This window comes from Rhinatrema bivittatum, chromosome 5 (assembly GCF_901001135.1).
Source record: "Rhinatrema bivittatum chromosome 5, aRhiBiv1.1, whole genome shotgun sequence".
Classification (NCBI taxonomy): Eukaryota; Metazoa; Chordata; class Amphibia; order Gymnophiona; family Rhinatrematidae; genus Rhinatrema; species Rhinatrema bivittatum.
This window is the reverse complement of record NC_042619.1, coordinates 71,394,501-71,415,406: the sequence shown is the minus strand read 5'-3', so window position 1 is coordinate 71,415,406 and position 20,906 is coordinate 71,394,501. Positions and strand designations below refer to the sequence as shown.

At 42.8% G+C, this 20,906-nt stretch overlaps 1 protein-coding gene across 2 annotated transcripts in view; it reads left to right on the top strand.

The window, feature by feature from the left end:
• GUCY1A2 (guanylate cyclase 1 soluble subunit alpha 2) overlaps positions 1-18,620 on the top strand; it is a 549,703-nt gene extending 531,083 nt beyond the window's left edge. The window contains exon 8 of one of the 2 annotated variants that reach the window (XM_029602441.1): positions 16,282-18,620. In XM_029602441.1, the coding sequence (XP_029458301.1) occupies positions 16,282-16,489 (208 nt within the window). In that variant the 3' untranslated portion in view covers positions 16,490-18,620. The remainder of the gene's footprint in view (positions 1-16,281) is intronic. The other variant, XM_029602443.1, reaches the window with a different exon arrangement.
• Positions 18,621-20,906: the final 2,286 nt, after the last annotated feature.

Here is a 20,906-nt window from a genome sequence, read left to right as displayed (position 1 = left end):
TCCAGGAGATGAACCGAGGTCAGGAGCCAGAAGACAATCCAAGGTGAGAATCAGGATTCAGGGACCAAGGCACAGAGACAGGAAATCAGGACCAGGAACACAGAAGCAGGAAAACAGGATCAGGAACTCAGCAACCAGCAGCTCTCAAGGAGTAGGACCCGTTGCAAGGCAATCCCAGACTGCCAGGCCTTGGGTAAAATAGAAGCCTGGTCCTGACTTTATTTCCTCGGGCCATGGCTACTTCCTTGCCACTGGCCCTTTAAGAGGTGGGGGAGTGCACATGCGCCTAGGGTATCTGCCAGGATGCACGTGCTGGACAGTGTCCATGCTGGTGCACGAGCTGCTATGGACCTGAGCGGGGGAACAGTGGCAGGGATTCCCCGCAGCAGGGAGGGAGCCGGTGGAGGGCCCCACCATGTCGGTAAGCAGAGTCTGTTGCATGGCCATGCGGCCAGTCCGTGCAACAACACACACACGAGCGTGTGTGTGTGTGTGTGTGTGCACATATATACAGTGTATATGTGAGCACTGCTGTGTTCATGGTTCTGTTTCTAACAAAATAAACCTGTTAGAAACAGAACCATGAAGGCTGGCAGCCTGGCTAGGCTCTTCTCTTCATTCTCTTCATTCAGGAACCGACGAGAGAGGGAGCAATTTTAGATCTAATTCTCAGTGGAGCACAGGACTTGGTGAGAGAGGTAACGGTGGTGGGGCCGCTTGGCAATAGTGATCATAATATGATCAAATTTGATTTAATGACTGGAAAAGGAACAGTGTGCAAATCCAAGGCTCTCGTGCTAAACTTTCAAAAGGGAAACTTTGATAAAATGAGAAAAATTGTTAGAAAAAAACTGAAAGGAGCAGCTACAAAAGTAAAAAATGTCCAAGAGGCGTGGTCATTGTTAAAAAATACCATTCTAGAAGCACAGTCCAGATGTATTCCACACATTAAGAAAGGTGGAAAGAAGGCAAAACGATTACCGGCATGGTTAAAAGGGGAGGTGAAAGAAGCTATTTTAGCCAAAAGATCTTCATTCAAAAATTGGAAGAAGGATCCAACAGAAGAAAATAGGATAAAGCATAAACATTGGCAAGTTAAATGTAAGACATTGATAAGACAGGCTAAGAGAGAATTTGAAAAGAAGTTGGCTGTAGAGGCAAAAACTCACAGTAAAAACTTTTTTAAAAATATCCGAAGCAGAAAGCCTGTGAGGGAGTCAGTTGGACCGTTAGATGATCGAGGGGTTAAAGGGGCACTTAGAGAAGATAAAGCCATCGCGGAAAGATTAAATGATTTCTTTGCTTCGGTGTTTACTGAAGAGGATGTTGGGGAGGTACCCGTAATGGAGAAGGTTTTCATGGGTAATGATTCAGATGGACTGAATCAAATCACGGTAAACCTAGAAGATGTGGTAGGCCTGATTGACAAACTGAAGAGTAATAAATCACCTGGACCAGATGGTATACACCCCAGAGTTCTGAAGGAACTAGAAAATGAAATTTCAGACCTATTAGTAAAAATTTGTAACTTATCATTAAAATCATCCATTGTACCTGAAGACTGGAGGATAGCAAATGTAACCCCAATATTTAAAAAGGGCTCCAGGGGCGATCCGGGAAACTACAGACCAGTTAGCCTGACTTCAGTACCAGGAAAAATAGTGGAAAGTGATCTAAACATCAAAATCACAGAACATATAGAAAGACATGGTTTAATGGAACAAAGTCAGCATGGCTTTACCCAGGGCAAGTCTTGCCTCACAAATCTGCTTCACTTTTTTGAAGGAGTTAATAAACATGTGGATAAAGGTGAACCGGTAGATATAGTATACTTGGATTTTCAGAAGGCGTTTGACAAAGTTCCTCATGAGAGGCTTCTAGGAAAAGTAAAAAGTCATGGGATAGGTGGCGATGTCCTTTCGTGGATTGCAAACTGGCTAAAAGACAGGAAACAGAGAGTAGGATTAAATGGGCAATTTTCTCAGTGGAAGGGAGTGGACAGTGGAGTGCCTCAGGGATCTGTATTGGGACCCTTACTGTTCAATATATTTATAAATGATCTGGAAAGAAATACGACGAGTGAGATAATCAAATTTGCAGATGACACAAAATTGTTCAGAGTAGTTAAATCACAAGCAGATTGTGATAAATTGCAGGAAGACCTTGTGAGACTGGAAAATTGGGCATCCAAATGGCAGATGAAATTTAATGTGGATAAGTGCAAGGTAGGGATGTGAATCGTGTGCCATATCGTCTTAACGATTGAAATCGTGTGGCAGGAGAAGAAAATCGTGTTTGGCACGATTATTTCGTTGAAAAATCGTTTTTTTCCGATTAGTGCGCACTAACAGGAGTTAGCGCACTAACTCCCAGTTAGTGCGCACTAACGGGAGTTAGTGCGCACTAACAGAAATTGATACAATTTGACACTTTTCAGGTCAGTTAAGGTCAGTTTAGGAATGAATATGTATTCCTATTGGCTGCCCTCTTATTTATTCATGTTACCAAGGTTCCCACTGACAGTATATGGGGGATGGGAAATGGAAACAGTTGGTAGCTTGACAAAAAAAGTAATGTGATCAGTCAATGTGACTAGAACTTGTGCCCTAACCCTGATACCAGGGGTGTTGTGATCTTCATGTACACACAGTGCCCTTCATGTACACACAGTGCCCTATCCCTATTAATACTATAATTTAATGTGGATAAGTGCAAGGTAGGGATGTGAATCGTGTGCCCTTCATGTACACACAGTGCCCTATCCCTATTAATACTATAATTTAATGTGGATAAGTGCAAGGTAGGGATGTGAATCGTGTGCCATATCGTCTTAACGATTGAAATCGTGTGGCAGGAGAAGAAAATCGTGTTTGGCACGATTATTTCGTTGAAAAATCGTTTTTTCCGATTAGTGCGCACTAACAGGAGTTAGCGCACTAACTCCCAGTTAGTGCGCACTAACGGGAGTTAGTGCGCACTAACAGAAATTGATACAATTTGACACTTTTCAGGTCAGTTAAGGTCAGTTTAGGAATGAATATGTATTCCTATTGGCTGCCCTCTTATTTATTCATGTTACCAAGGTTCCCACTGACAGTATATGGGGGATGGGAAATGGAAACAGTTGGTAGCTTGACAAAAAAAGTAATGTGATCAGTCAATGTGACTAGAACTTGTGCCCTAACCCTGATACCAGGGGTGTTGTGATCTTCATGTACACACAGTGCCCTTCATGTACACACAGTGCCCTATCCCTATTAATACCAGGAGTGTTGTGATCTTCCTGCACACAGTGCCCTAACCCTAGATTGAATAACCCTAGATTGAATAAAGATCTGATGTTTCTGCTCTCCTCACACCAAACAAAAGCAACACACAAGCAGAGAAGCCCTTCTTATAAAGTTGAGCTAGTGAGTTAAGTAGGAGGAAAAGTAAACATACTGGTGGCCAGTGTGGCTACTTAAAAAATACACTTACCAACAATCAATTACCACCAGGACCACCTTTCTAAAATGCACAGTGATTGGCAAATTCAACATGCACTAGCATTTCACATGCCTGCTAACAAAAATAATAAACAAACAAGTTCTAGTCACATGAGTGATGATCATCACATTACTTTTTTGTCAAGCTTCCAACTGTTTCCATTTCACATCCCCCCAATCATTACCTCAGTGGGAACCTTGATAACATCAATAGATAAGAGCACAGCCAGCCAATAGGAATACATATTCATTCCTAAGTGACCTTTACTGACCTGGGAAGTGTCAACACTTTGTTTCATTTTCTGTTGGTGTTCGTGAGTTTCCAGTTCCATTTCCCATCCCCCCAACCATCACCTCAGTGCGAACCTTGGTAACATCAATAGATAAGAGGGCAGCCAGCCAATAGGAACACATATTCATTCCTAACTGACCTTTACTGACCTGGAAAGTGTCAATTTGTATCATTTTCTGTTAGTGCACACTAACTCCCGTTTGTGCGCACTAAGTTAGTGCGCACTAACTCCCGTTAGTGCGCACTAACACGATTTAACGATTTTTAACGATAAATCGTTAGAATTTCTATTGTATCATGTTCTATAACGATTTAAGACAATATTAAAATTATAGGATGATAATTTTAATCGTTGAAAAACGATTCACATCCCTAGTGCAAGGTGATGCATATAGGGAAAAATAACCCATGCTATAATTACAGGATGTTGGGTTCCATATTAGGTGCTACAACCCAAGAAAGAGATCTAGGTGTCATAGTGGATAACACATTGAAATCGTCGGTTCAGTGTGCTGCGGCAGTCAAAAAAGCAAACAGAATGTTGGGAATTATTAGAAAAGGAATGATGAATAAAACGGAAAATGTCATAATGCCTCTGTATCGCTCCATGGTGAGACCGCACCTTGAATACTGTGTACAATTCTGGTCGCCGCATCTCAAAAAAGATATAATTGCGATGGAGAAGGTACAGAGAAGGGCTACCAAAATGATAAGGGGAATGGAACAACTCCCCTATGAGGAAAGACTAAAGAGGTTAGGACTTTTCAGCTTGGAGAAGAGACGACTGAGGGGGGATATGATAGAGGTGTTTAAAATCATGAGAGGTCTAGAATGGGTAGATGTGAATCGGTTATTTACTCTTTCGGATAGTAGAAAGACTAGAGGACACTCCATGAAGTTAGCATGGGGCACATTTAAAACTAATCGGAGAAAGTTCTTTTTTACTCAACGCACAATTAAACTCTGGAATTTGTTGCCAGAGAATGTGGTTCGTGCAGTTAGTATAGCTGTGTTTAAAAAAGGATTGGATAAGTTCTTGGAGGAGAAGTCCATTACCTGCTATTAAGTTCACTTAGAGAATAGCCACTGCCATTAGCAATGGTTACATGGAATAGACTTAGTTTTTGGGTACTTGCCAGGTTCTTATGGCCTGGATTTGCCACTGTTGGAAACAGGATGCTGGGCTTGATGGACCCTTGGTCTGACCCAGTATGGCATTTTCTTATGTTCTTATGATAACCTCATTACACTGCTACATAAAAGATAGAGACAGAAAAATCACTGCACTCTTTCAATCTCCAGTCCACTCCTACCTGCCCCCAATTAACACAGAAAGCAGTACCACTGCTTCTGCCTTTCTATTGTCACAGTGAATGAGAGAGAGAAAGAAAGAACAATGACTGCAGCAAAGAATATCAGAAAAAATCCTTTACCAGTGCCAAAGCCTACATTTTTAAACCTTTTTTAAAACTCGGAGCTTCTGAAAACTTCCAGAAAGGAAATAGAGAGAGTATCGTGCACATGCTCCAACCTTTCTGTGGGAGGACATCAGCATTACTTGATCCAGGTAGCAGCTATAGGCTGGTTAAAAAAGATGCTTTATCATGATTTGTCCTCCATCTGGTCTCCTTGCCAATTTGTCCCACCTTGACTTACAGGAGACTGATGTCACACAAACAAGAATTGGTTGCTATAGATACCAGTTAGACCGTACAGCTGTGGACTGTTTGCGCAGCACACCCATAGATGAAGGGTTTGTAGACTTAAATGGGAAACATAAACAAATGAGACAAATTTATTTTTTAAATTCATGGGCACCCTAGATTTATTTCAGGGGTCCACAAAATAAATGAAAATTGTCTCTTTTGTTGCATTTTACCCATTTGTTTCAAAGGAATGCACATCCCTATTCTGAAAGCTTTTTGTGATGAGGATTGTTGGTGTTTCTTTGCAGAAGGTTTTTTTAAAACTTTTTATGTATGCATTTTTATAGAACATTTCCAAGAATACACTTGAAAAAGGAAAAGCCTGAATACAGATATAACATAAGAATAAATTACAGAGGGAAAGCAGGAAAATTAAAATATCCAATTCTACCCAAGTCCTCAAAAAGAGAGATTCAAAGCTAATCAAGTAATAATTTTACAAAAAAATAAATAAGACTGTCAGAGAGATCATAAATCTAATACAGAACCAGATTTCCTGCTTATCTAAAAAGTCATAAACTATAAAAACAACAGAAATATCACCCTGCAAAATCTTACCGCTAAGAATATAAGTTAACTGAGAAGGCTGAAAGAAAATGAGACATCTTTATATTTTACATAAGAAAAGATGCACCTAATTGTAGAATTCTGGGTCGCATATTAAGAAATTGTTTCCTCCTCCTCTGTATTTGTCTTGACACATCAGGGAAGACCATAATCTTGCAGCCTAGGAAGATCTCAGTTCGATGACAAAAAAAAAAAAACATCTTAAATACCCAGACTCTATCTAGCTCAAGTACAAATGTGCAACACTGCAGTGTGCTAATTCACTATCCAATGTCTGAAGAAGAGTGGACATTTTCAGATTGTTTAAATCAGTTGGTATCAAAACCTGTCCACATTGTCACCTTTCTTAATTATTGTCAAGTAATGTACTTTGGAAACTGGGGGAACAGCTTGCTTGGGTACCTTCAGTACCTCCAGCAGATATCATTTAAACAAATCCTTAGGTGATGTTAATGGTAATCTAGGAAAATTAATAAATCTAAAATCTCTCCCTCTCAAAGAGGTCTCCAGAATTTCCAATTTATTGGATCATAGCATATTTTCCATAATTAAGAATTCCTGTAAAGATGTAATATTTATTTATTTTATTTATTTATTTAGTGGTTTTTATATTCTGATAACCATTTACACATCGTATCGGTTTACAGGGAACATTGAGATTATAACATATAGAGTTACAAGGAACATTGTGAATATAAGGTAACGCATAAACAGATATAGATATGAAATATTCACAATAAACATTGTGATTATATAGTATTGGATTACAAGAAACAAAGAGATAAGGAGGTCTAGCATAACTGAAATATAATGCAAACCATTTATATTTACATATATTTGCATAGGATATTTTACATTTATATTTACATAGGACATTGGTAGCATGAAGGGAAAACCAATGAATATGTATTGCGCTAAGCTATAGACATGTTAAGAGGCGAGAAGGAGGAGAGAAAATTATAATGGGCGCGAGGAAGAAAGAAGGTAGAAAAGGGAGGAAGACTAAGGCTGCAAGGCATGTTTAACACATGTTTAGGGTGAGGGCAAGAGGGGCATATAGGAGGGCAGGGAAGCAGAGAAAGAGAGGGAGGTAAGGTTATGGAGAGGCGAATATAAGTAGGAAGTCCAATGGGGGGGGGAGAAGATTAACGCAGCATGAAGGGTGCTTAATCGAAGGCTTGTTTGAAGAGCCATATTTTTAGGCTTGTTTGAAGAGACATGTTTTTAGCTTATCAATCTGTTGGCTCTAATTATGTTTAGAAAATTCCAAGCTCTGAAAATTATGAAATCAGGGGATTCAACTGTGCAGAACTAGAAAGTCCCAGGCCTTTAATGGCTTCTCAAATAGATTTGGACATGGAATGAGCAGGCCTTACCAGTGAGAAATGTTCTGAAGCAACTGCAACTCCAGCCATAGAGAAATCAATTGAAGGAAAAGCTTCTTCCAAAGCACTCAGATTTTTGGTAGCAGGAATAACCCCAGCACCACCGGAGATATTTTGACTGGACAGCTCAGCCACTCCACTCGGCTCAGTATTCTTGCTTGGATGTCTGTCACTTCAGGCTTATCTGTCTGCAATGCGTCCAGAGACTGATTCAGTTCCTGGGCTGCTGCTGAATTAGCAGGGGGAGTTCTGACGATTGGGGGCATTGATGTTGCAGAGTCTGGGGAGGACATGAACATAACTCATTCTTGTACATCTCCCAATGACTGCTCACCTGGTATTGTGATTCCCTTCACAATGTGGGCATCCATCGGGCCGATAAGTGGGTGCTTCGGAGTGGCTATAGAAAAAGTCCTTTCCTTGGCCTTCCTCTTCTGACCAGCATGTGGCATTCCGGGGTAAAGAAAAACCCAAAACTTAATCAAGAATGAAGGAGCTACCTCATGCTGATAACAGCTACAATGCCATCTTGGATCTCTACCCCTTTGTAGAGGCTTTCATCTGTTAAAGAGAAGTGGGTGGGGGAGGTTGGAAAATTTTTTAAATGTATTTTTGTGTAGTAAAAACATATTATACTTCTTTTTGGTAGATATGTTATTGTAATACACTTTGGGGCTGTCAGGTTAGGGTGTGACATCAAATGGGTCAAAATAAATATATAAATAAACTACAAATGTAATATCTGGTCTTGTTGCCTGTACAAGGTTCACCACACTTCCAATGACTGGTTGAACATCTGGATGAACTGTTCCTTGTGGATCTTCATTTTCTTTATGGCTTAGCTCAATGGGTGTTGATAGTAACTTACCATCACTCATGCCAAGATTTTGTATAATTTTTTCAATATAGTTTTTTTGACTGATTGACAATTGTTTTTTCTCTACATTTCTCTCTACATTAATGCCTAAGATTTGACTTGGCCCTCTGAACTCATTTAGTTCAATCTTGGTATCTCAAAAAGTATTTAGTCCTTGTAGAAACTTGTCTCTTGTTAATGCTATTGCTAGCATGGAGACGTCTTCTTGTAGTTCTCCATGAAGATACTCTATTTTCACATCACATTTCCACATAATTAAATTGTATTTATTTGCTAATGTCAGTAATATTATCTTGTGACAGGGCTACTGGTGCCATTGGGCAGCCCCTGTTAAATGATAGGGGCAAAGGGCATCCAGGGCCATTTTGACTTATGGCAGCTGCCAGCCCAGGAGTAGCAGATTGTTCCCTGGCCCCCTGCTAGACCACCAGGTTGGTATTGTTGAGTCCTGGTGGGGTCAGGAGGGTGGGCTGGGTTTTTCAGCTGTGGGGGATGCTTAACATTGTGTTAAAAAGGAAGGGTTGGGCTGGGTTTGGGGGATTTCTTTTTTAACAAAAAATAAAAAACAATCCAGGGGTGCACCTGAAATGGTCCACCCCTGAAATGAAAATAAAACACCAATGATATTTTATGGGGATACCACCCCCAGTGCAAAAGTATGTGTAATCCCCTTCCCCCAAACTTGCCCCTAGATATGCCTCTGCTCATTTTGGGTAAACCTATGCATGAACATTTCATACCCTAATATTGGGCGGGCAGTTTTGTAAAAGACCATTTCTACACATAAAACCCTGTTTTGCTTACCGAAATCCCTTTGAAAATTGTACTCACTATGATGATAACTATAAAAAAAGAACACATGCGCTCCCATATATGTGCATATGTGGATGTGCAGCCACAAACACAGGAATCATATATCGGCTGTACAAGTACGCACGCATGTAATAAAATACACCTAGCAAGTGTATGTGTGCTTCTAATTTTAAGCATTTCTTTATTTCTTTATTTAATAGCTTTTTAATATCTGCTAATCAGACATTTTCCTTAGGAACTGCCTTTTACACGTGCAAGGGAGATCATTTTATAATATGTGCACAAGAAGGAAATGACCAATTTAACCAGTTCGACCACCAATTTGCCTATTTTATCTCTAGGTCATCAAGATCTCCCTGGTTCTTTAGCTTGCACTCCCCCCAGTTTATCCAGACCTCTCAGGCAGTCCATATTTGGCTATAAATCTTTATATTCAGACTTTCACCTGATAAATAGCAGATATATGCACAGGGAAGAGCCATACGTGCACTGTGTTCACAGAATATCTCAACTTATGCGCATATATGTTGGTCCTGCCCTGGAATACCCCTGGCCTGCCTGTATTCCACCCCTTTTTAAGGAATACTAGATATTTCTGCATCGATACTTGTGCACATATATGCAGTGTTTATAAAATGTCTCTGGTGTGAATAAATGCATCCCTGTCTTTTTGCCTGCACATATCTTTTAAAATTCATCTTTATGTATACACTAAGATGCCATTTAATACATAGTGCACTAAGGGGCGGATTTTCAGAGCCCTGCTCGCGTAAATCCGCCCAAAACCGGGCGGATTTACGCGAGCAGGGCCCTGCGCGCCGGGAAGCCTATTTTACATAGGCCTCCCGGCGCGCGCAGAGCCCCAGGACTCGCGTAAGTCCCGGGGTTCTCGGAGGGGGGCGTGTCGGGGGGCGGGCCCGGTCGTCGCGGCGTTTCGGGGGCGTGTCGGCAGCGTTTTGGGGGCGGGTACGGGGGCGTGGCTACGGCCCGGGGCGGTCCGGGGGCGTGGCCGCGCCCTCCGTACCTGCCCCCAGGTCGCGGCCCGGCGCGCAGGAGTCCCGCTCGCGCGCGGGGATTTACGCCTCCCTCCGGGAGGCGTAAATCCCCCGACAAAGGTAGGATGGGGGTTTAGACAGGGCCGGGCGGGTGGGTTAGGTAGGGGAAGGGAGGGGAAGGTGAGGGGAGGGCAAAGGAAAGTTCCCTTCTAGGCCGCTCCGATTTCGGAGCGGCCTAGGAGGGAACGGGGGTAGGCTGCGCGGCTCGGCGCGCGCAGGCTATACGAAATCGATAGCCTTGCGCGCGCCGATCCAGGATTTTAGCCGATACGCGCGACTACGCGCGTATCTACTAAAATCCAGCGTACTTTTGTTTGCGCCTGGAGCGCAAACAAAAGTAGGCTATTCGCGCTCGTCTGAAAATCTACCCCTAAATGTTTTTGTGGGCCTACTAAAATCAGATGCGCAAAAAAAGAAATGCATTCTAAGACAAAATTGTAGGACGTGCACACTGTATTGAAGTCCCCCGTGCAAACCAGTCTTTATTTATTTGATTTGTATTCCTCCTTTCAGCATTTCAAAGTGGATTACATTCAGACATTGTAGGTATTTTCCCCAAAATGAAAGGCCAATGAAAATGGAGGATTTTACTCCCTACCCTGCTCCCCCCAAGTCAAGTAAAGCCCCAAACCCCTCCATGGCTCACTTGTAACAAGGGGCCTCCATGCTCCAATATAACCCGTACACACCTTCTACCACCCACCTCCAGATATAACATCAAGGGTCTTGGTGGCCTGATATAACCAGACACTTTCTGGACACAAAATAAAAGTTCTTGAAAGCTTGATCCAAGCCCCTATTCTACACCCACTCCCTGATCTCAGATCAAAGAGCCGTGGTGACCTGATTGTCTCCCATATCCTCCATCCAGACCCCCAAATCAAAGGTAGCCTGACTGACCTCCTGATTCCTTTCCATGTCACAAGCATGTTCCCTGTCCTTTCTGATGAGGACCAATTGAAGATCAGGACAGGAAAGAGCATGTTTCCCTCCCACCATGTTGCTGTTGACTTTTAAAATAGCACTGGTTGAGCTTTTGCACTACTTAACCTCAGCGGATTTTGTTCTAAGGTTCAGAAGTTCAGTCGAGCCACTAAAGGCCTTTGATATGTGGTCAGGGGTGTGAGGGTTCAGTTGAGCCACTGGGGGCTTTTGATCTGAAGATGAGGGTGGGAAGAGGGAGGCAAAGTCAGTTGATCTTGATCTTGGTGGGTGGGTAGAAGGTGAGATAGATTGGGTCACCCCCCAGTATTACATAGAAATGACAGCAGAAAAGGACCAAATAGTCCATCCAGTCTGCCCAGCAAACTTATGGCAATACCTGCCACACCATACAAGCCACCCCTATACTTATCAGTTTCCCATATCATCGAAGTCAGAGCTCTTGTTGGTTGTTGTTTGAGTCCAATTCCCCATTACATCTTGTCGTTGAAGCAGAGAGCAATGTTGGAGTTGCATCAAAAGTATCAGGCTAATAACAGCCGCATCAGCAAGTTATCCCCAAACTTTTTTGTTTTCCCAGACTGTAAAATTCAATATCCTTGTTGGCTGCTGTCTGAATCTAATTTCCCTTTTCTTCTTTTCCACCTGCCATTGAAGTAGAGAGCAAAGATGGAGTCGCATCAACAGTATGAAGGCTTATTGGTTAAGAGTAATAACTGTCACACTAGCAAGTTACTCCCATGCACTCTTTTCTTCATTCCCATCCTCTAGCCTTTAGGAATCCACAGTGTTTATCGGCGCCATTTTCATTACTGGCAGCCGATGGCCCGAGTGCAGGAGATCACTCCCAGACCTCCGCTGGACCACAGGGGCTTTTGGCAAGTCTTGGGGGATCCTCCTGACCCCCACAAGACTTTCCAAAAGTCCAGCAGGGGTCCGGGAGCGACCTCCTGCACTCCGAGTGCAGGAGATCACTCCCAGACCTCCGCTGGACCACAGGGGCTTTTGGCAAGTCTTGGGGGATCCTCCTGACCCCCACAAGACTTGCCAAAAGTCCAGCAGGGGTCCGGGAGGGACCTCCTGCACTCCGAGTGCAGGAGATCACTCCCAGACCTCCGCTGGACCACAGGGGCTTTTGGCAAGTCTTGGGGGATCCTCCTGACCCCCACAAGACTTGCCAAAAGTCCAGCAGGGGTCCGGGAGCGACCTCCTGCACTCGGACCATCGGCTGCCAGTATTCAAAATGGCGCTGATAGCCTTTGCCCTTACTATGTCACAGGGGCTACCGGTGCCATTGGTTAGTCCCTGTCACATGGTAGGAGCACAAGATGGCATCGGCCATCCAGTGCTCCTTCCATGTGACAGGGTCCGGCCAATGGCATGGATACCCTGTCACATGGTAAGAGCAAAGGGCCATCGGCGCCATTTTGATTAGTGGCAGCCGACAGCCCGGGAGCGGGAGATCGCTCCAGGGACCCCCACTGGACCACCAGGTACCTGTAAAAAGTTTTTTGGGGGGTCGGGAGGGTGGGGGAAGCTAAGGGATTAGTTTTAAAGGGTCGGGGTGGGTTTAGGGGTTATTTTTGTGTGCCGTTTTTCCCGCCCTCCCCCAAAATGATAAGAGAACCCCCACAATCAATATCGTGGGGTTTTCCTATCGTTTTGGGGGAGCCCCTGATTTCTGACGATTTTGAAAATATCGTCCGAAGCCCGATTCACATCCCTATTGAAGGATATAAACTGAATTTAGTCAGCACGAAGAGCAGCTACTAAAATGGTCAGTGGTTTTCATCATAAAATTTATGTAGACAGACTTAAAGATCTAAACATTAAGGGCAAGATTTTAAAGAGGTTACGCGTGCCGGGCCTATTTTCAAATGGCCTGGCGACGGGCGTAAAGCCCCGGGATGCATGTAAGTCCCGGGGCTTTACTAAAGGGGCGGGGCCATTTGACGCTGTGCTTGGGATCATGTGCTGGCATTCAGCCGGCAGGCGCAAAAGGTAAAATAAACATTTTTTGGGGGGGGTGGTTAGAGTAGGGCTAGGGGGGGAAGGTTTAAGGGAAAGGGTGGGAAGGTCAGGTTAGAGGGAAGGGAACGGGGGAAGGCAGCGTGGCTCGGTGCACACAAGGTGCATAATTGTGCACCCCCTTGCGTGCACCAACCCCCGATTTTATAACATGTTATAAAATTGGGCGTACATGTGCGCGCGCTTCTTTTAAAATCTACCCCTAAGGGCCGGATTTTAAAAGGGTTATGTGCGCCAGGCCTATTTTAAAAAGGCTTGGCGATGCTTGTAAAGCCCCAGGATGCGTGAAAGTCCCAGGGCTTGCAAAAAGGGGTGGCGAGGGGGCTGGGTGTGGGCGGTCCAGGGGTGGGTCAGGGCAGGGGTGGAGCCAGAGGTCTCTGACAGAGCGGCCCGGAGGCAGGCACAAAAGGTAAAATAAAAGTTTTGGTGGCGATTAGAGTAGGGCTGGGGGGGGGGGAAGGTTAGGGGAAGGGGTGGGAAGGTCAGGTTAGGGGGAAGGGAAGTTCCCTTCCAGGTTGCTCTGATTTCAGAGCGGCCTGGGAGAGAACGGGGGAAGCAGCGCAGCTGCGGCTCGGCCCGCGCAAGGTGCACAATTATGCACCTCCTTGTGCGCGCCAACCCCTGATTTTATAACTTGCGCACGCCTGCGTGCGTAAGTTATAAAATCGGGCATACATGTGCGCGTGCAGGGTAGCACATGCACATGTAGGCCGCGCGCGCTCCTTTTAAAATCTATCCCCTAATTGTATACCCTGGAGGATAGAAAGGAAAGTGGAAGTATGACAGAGATATTTGAATGTGTCCAAGGAATAAATGCATAGGAGATGGGTCTTTTCAATGGAAAGGAGGCTCTGGAAAGAGAAGTCATGGGATGAGGATGAAAGGGGGTAGACTCAGAACTAAGCTAAGGACATTTATTTTGTACATGTATTCTAGAAATAATATTCCCTGCACACAGTCTGCTAATAAAATACTTATTTCAGCTCAAGTGGCTTGCCCCTAACTGTCCATGTGGCTCACTGTTCAGGAACATTATTTGTATATTGTATTAAGAAAGCAATCCCTGTAGTTTTTATTTATTTAAAATATTTTTGTGCCGCCTAATAATAAAAGCTCTGAGCGGCTTACAAGTCATATTCACAATAAAATCAAGACATAACAAAACATAAAAGGTAAGTCACAGCTCATAAACAGTTCAATATTTGCCACGCTTGAGTATACTGCTGCTCAATCATTATCTGGAAAAGCACACTCAAAGTGAAAAGTCTTCAGCATTTTTTAAAATGATTTTGCACCTGTTGTCAATCGTAAAGATTCCTGTAAAGAGTTCCATAGCTCAGGGACAGCTACCGAAAAGGAGTTTTCCCCGAGTCTCACAATCTTACGCATCATAACGGATGGAATCTTCAGGACCCACTTCCTGTAGTCCGCAAAGCTCTAGAGGGGCTGTGACTGAGTACCATTGAGTTCTTCCATGGTAACGTGGCTGTGCTTGTCATTTTGTGCACCAGACAAGCCGCCTTGTACTGATTTAAAGAAATCAATTCACTTCATCAGATCTGTCTTATAGAAAAATACAGGAAAGTCATTCATCAAGTTACAATCATAAAGCAATGCAAAATTCTTTTTGCAGGTTCTTAAACCAATGTAAAAGTTACAGATGGATATTTTATTGATGATAAAGGTTCTGCTAGTGAAGCAAACCTCCCCTTTTCCTTGAAACAGATCTGGCTTCCTACCTGTGATCTGGTGTTTGAGTCAGAGTGTCAGCAGTGTTATTTTGGATTTGGCATTGCATCCTGCAGGGGGGAAACTGGCTCCCTTCTGCTGGTGAAGATTTGGGGGGGAGGGGGTGGCAGGCTGGAAGGCCCATATGTGTTCTTGAGGGGAGCTCTGAAAGATCTGGAGGTGCACATCTTCATTCTGGGATGGGGGCGAGAGTTCTGGAAGGCTCAGGGACCCAGCTGTTGTTTGGGGTGAGGATTGAGGGGGGGGAGGGGGGCTGTGTGTCCGGATATTCAATTTAAGGTAGATTTTAAAAGGGCCGCACGCACGCCCATAAACGTACGTATCTCGCCGCGCACAAACATACATGCTATTTTATAACCTACGCACACAGGTTACATAGGGCTCAGTCTGATACTCTGTAAATATGGACCATTGTAAGGGGGCACTTTGATTCGGGGTGAGTGGTAGGCGGGTTGGGGGAGGGGGAGGGGGGGCTGTTACAGACACATTCAGAGATATCCAAAGCATTTTTGACCTTATAAATGATTAAAAGGAGTTGATTTGTACAATGCAGCCAGCAGAGAGTAAATTGTACAAATCAACTCCTTTTCAGGCAGTGAGGGCCACAGAGGTCTATAATTATGTTTTTTTTTGGGGGGGAGGAGGGCCCTGATGACATTCATGGGTCTCCTGAAATGTAATTGTTTCCCTACTTTTGTGTTGCATGTTAAGTCTTGTAGGTATTAACATATAATGTCTTTAACCATTGTTAATACCTAATAAGACCGTTAGCATAACCTTTTTTTTTCAGGGCTCATTTGCATACACAGTATGTGTATGCAAATGTGAAAATGTGAAAATGTGAAAATGCTAACATGCATGCAGATAACGTTTTGTACCTGAGTGTTCAACATGCTTTAATTCAGGCTTGAATACTAATGCCCTATCATGTAGATTTAGAAAACAGAAGATATGTGTGGTAGATATCTTCTCATCAGACTTCATGTGCGATACTGCTACTGGATCCAGCTGCCATTATTGTGGAGGACTCAATTACAGGACTGATTTGTTGTTGGGTTTTGTTTTTTTTCTAAATTTGTCAGGGGTGAAATATACAAAAGAAAACAATTATTTCTACATGCCTTTATGCGATGCTTCTGGTTTCATATTCATTTTGTATTAGCAAAGATAAAGACCTTTATCTTTATTTCAAGTCCCATACTGATGAACCTAACAAAGCCCGTGGTGAAGCTCTGCTAGTGCATAAAATAACAGCGTTGTTAATGTTTACTGCCTTAACCAGAGATTCAGTTTATCTTTCTAAAAATATGCATTCAGTTCGTATAGCTGGAGTTTTCTTTTTCAATACCATGTCTTTATGGGGTTTTTTTTTTTCCCCTTAGGCTTTTGAAAGATGAAACAAATTTTATTTTTATTCCTCGGTCTCGCGAAGAGCTTCCAGAAAACTTTCCAAAGGAAATCCCTGGGATCTGTTATTTCCTGGAGATCAGCCCTGGTCAGAAGCAGCCAAAGCCCACCATCACGTCTACTAGAGTGAGAAAGGTTTCTTACAACATTGGCACCATGTACCTTCGGGAGACAAGCCTATGAGACCTGCTGCAGATCAAAGACTCGTCAAAAAAGCACAAGCCCAGAACTGGGTCATGACAGGAGAGTGGAGATTCTTTCTGTTTCACTGCATTGATCAGAACAAAACAGTAAGAGCTCTGCATATTAATGTCAGGCAATAATTATTTCAAAGGGGTGACTACTGTCCCTAAACAAAGACACAATATTTCTCTCTCTATATATATATATATACTTATATATGTATATCCAAGATTATTGTTGGGGAAAATAATAGATTTTCCCTTTAAAAAGTTTAATTTGGATGATTAATAATATGTACAATTGTGGAAGATGTTGCTGTTAGATGAGCTAGACCTGATTATGCATTGTTGCATTCATATGTTTTATTCAGTGCATAATTATTTTTTTAACATTCAGAACAAATATTTCATACACATACTGTAGAGTTCTTATAAACTCCCTCACAGAAGGAACTATAATTCAGTTTGATATAATATGAGTCTTGCATTTATTTGTATGTATATTCCACTGTCTTGGTAATTATATTTCACATACTATCATAGATAAGTTTAGTTAATGTTTCAGAATTTATAGGATTAAGCTTGGTTAATCCACATTAGTTTGTAAACTTCATTTAGAACTAATTAACAAACTCATGATATATAAATGCAATATCCATTTGTTACCACTATTAGATGTTCAGATGTGGATTGCCAAAGATATTTGGTAATATTAACCTATATCAAACCTAATAACTGCACCATGTGGCGGCAAAAGAAGTGAGTTTATACCAATTTATTGCAAAAAATAGTGTTTTTTTTCAGAAGGAAAATACTTTTAGCAAACCTTGATATGTATTGTTTATTGTATTGATGTCTTACTGTGTATATAGAGAACAATGAAATTCACCTGCTAATTTATAAATTTGTTTTTAAGCAAACCTAAAGGCAATCAAATCAATGCATTGCCAGGAAGAAACCATTCTTATGCAGTACATTTCTTGGCAGCCACTAACAGCTGAATATGGAAAGTACAATATATGGTACAGTATGTTCTATTAAAATGCCAGTTTGCATCTGTTGAGCAAATGAGTTTCTGCATTATCTGATGCTGTAAGGTAAATGACTTCCTAAGTCAGCACACATTGGTAAAATCCAAAATCTAGTTTTCTTCTTTGGATAAACAGCAGAGGGAGGGTGATTTTCAAAAGTATTTCTATGGGTAAAATAGTTTTACCTGCAGAAATGTCCTTTTACAAAATTGTCTGGCCAATATGAGGGTAAACTAATGTCCTGTTCACATGTAAATTTACCAGGACTAAGCATAACTATCCCTGGAGGTGGAGACAGGGAGGGATTTGGACTTGTGTGCATCCTTATGGATTTTCAAAAATACGCCTGTAAATGTTCCTGAAAATTTTCCATGCACATCATAGCAAGTATAAATGTATGTAGGTAAATATGATGAGATAATTTTAAAAACAGATTTAGGTACATAAATCCACTATAAAAATTGGTTTAGCTTAATACAAAAGCATGCACATTGTTGCAATCCCCGCACTAATCCCACCCTGGGGAATGCCTTGGATAAATGTGGGTAAATCTGCCGGCATTGTGGACCTACATGCTTATTGGATGGGCAATTTTCAAAGATCCATTTCCACAGTTAAAACAGTGTTTTACCCATAGAAAAGGCGCTGAGAATATATTCTTCGGCTAACTGATGGCCAGTGCATTAACTGCATTAAGGCAAGACTACCATATTAGGAATGCACATTAAAGAATCACATTGGGAGATAAATCCTTTCCACACCTCCTTCAGCCCAGTCTTGCTCTTCCTAACAAGCCAGAGGTGTGACCTGAAGCTATGGATTGCATAGGCTGCTTTAAATGAAAACTCGGTACTTACTCAGTGTGACATGGGTACCTTACGTTGGTTTCCTAGTCTTCTCTAGTTGCTATGGCTACAAAGAAAGTTCTAGTATAGTCTATAAAACTGTGGATCTTTCAAGTGTTCTTTCAATGAATGGTACTCTCATTGAGACTGTTGAGACACGCTGGTTTTGTTTTTTCTTAGCCCAGCAGCTTCCTTCTGCTCCTTTGGGCTTCCATATCAATTGGCAGTGGCCTCTACTGGGGCTGTAGTGATACGGGTCTTCATTTGCAACTATCTGAGGTTTCCTCCTTTTTTTTTTTTTTTTTAACTATCCCCCTGTGTAACCCAAGCATCCCAGCAATAATCTTTAGACCAGGTGTAACAGACCTCAGAGCCCTTTGGAACTTAGAACATGTACACTCTTAGCCCGGTCAGCGGGTGTCGCTCTTGCATGATGGCTGTGATTCCGTCCACATCAAGGGGGTCTGAATGCAGTCTCTGCAGCAACCCCGACTGATCCAGGAATCAAACCCAAGGTATCCCACACGGCAGAAGTTGCAGAGTCGCAAAATGATTACACTGGCTTCAAGCTACAGTGATGCTGTATCAAATTTTATAAATAAATGGATAGGCTAAACCTGCTCAAGAACTGCTTTGTAAGATGACATTTACACTCCTGTTTTATTCTTGCTGTTAAAATAAGATGGCATCTGTATATTAGTGCATTTCTAGGCAACTAATTGTACCTTAGAAGATAGTATTTAACTAGAAGGATTGCTGTGGTAAAAATATTAACATGTAATAAGTGATGATGTCCTTTACATATAAATTACTATTACTATCCAAACCAGAATAGTTCAATATATTCAGTAGGATGTAAATTATAAAATAGCACTGCAAGAAATCAGTGAAATTCAAGTGTTAAATGCCTGATATAATGGTTTCAGGTCACAGGCAGGCATGTGACCGTGAGTCTTCTTGGCAAGATACTGCAGTCGCTGGCTATCGCCTCCTACAGCCCATAGCACCTGCTCTTCCTGGGTCGTTTCCCATCCTGACCCTGTTTAGCTTCCAAGATCTGAGAGCACTGGGCTCATTCATGGTGCGGAAACTGGGGGAAGACGTCAGTACTGCTGTAACATACTTAAGTGCTTGCTCTGTATTATGACAAACATGGGTGTCTAGGATGAAAGAAAAGAAATAGATGCCTGTAGTCTTAAAACAATCCTTTATTGCAGTGGAGACACAAGGGTAGCCCGACTCTGGCCGAGTTTCGCCGTTTCAAAACGGCTGCCTCAGGGGCTTGAAGCATTCGCGATAGCAGAACTCCACTAGCAAAGGCAAACATGGGTGTCTATTCATTCAATAAATAGAAAAATTGTAATGATAATATACACTTTTCTGCAGTACACACTGGCATTTTATGCAGGGTATGTTACTCATGTACCTTACATCAGTGTAAAAAGGAGACAATAGATAAAAGCCAAGACCTAAAATAGGATTAAAAGTGAGAAAGGTATGTGGATGCAGTTCACTGCAGGGCGCCCTAGCTTTTCATGTAAAGACATAGACAGGGTAATTTTCCAAAGTGTGCCTAAATCAGCACATACATGCAGAGATAAGATGCATCTAACTGTGCAGTAGGAACTGAGACCTCCGCCAGTTGACCATGACCTGCACCAGTTCATTCCCATCCTCCACCACTTGTTCCAGACACCCTCCCCCACTCAAAAACTGCTGACAAAAGAGATGTCAGATTTAATATCCGTGACTTGACCTGCAGATTTAAAGACATGCGCATGTGTGCGCATGCTTCCAAACTCTGCCCTGGAACGCCCTTGAGCCATCCTCTTTCTTTGTGCGTACAATTTTTCGTGTGGCAGTGACATCATGGGGCAGATTTTAAAAGGTACGCGCATGGCGTACATTTGTGCTCGCTACCCGGCGCGCACAAATGTACGCCCAATTTTATAACATGCGCGCGCGGACGTGCGCATGTTATAAAATCAGGGGTCGGCACTTGCAAGGGGGTGCATGCTAGTGCACCTTGCACGTGCCGAGCCCTCGGGGAGACCAGCTGGCTTTCCTCGTTCCCCCCCCCCCCCCCACCTTCCCCTCCCTGTCCCGCCCCTCAGCCTGAAAACCCCCTTATCTTTATCTCACAAGTTACGCCTGCCAGAGGCAGGCGTAACTTGCACGTGCTGGCCACGTGCCGGCATGTGATCCCCTGGCACAGCAGCCATTCGGAGGCCTCTGGCCACGCCCTCTCCCTGCCTCCGGATCGCCCACGCCCCGCCTCTTTTTGCAAGCCCCGGGACTTACACGCGTCACATAACCTCCCTACGCACGTAAATGTTTTAAAATCTGCCCCTTTTGTGCATAGTCCCTCCCTTCTGAAAATGTGCTTATCACCAACAGAGGCTACTTATTCACTTACATGCCAATTTTATGTGCACAAACCCCACAGACGTCTTTCAAAATTACTCCCAAAATATATATCTTTTCAGCAGAAAATAGAGAAACATAAAGTGTAAAACCAAATCGAACACATACTTTGACCATA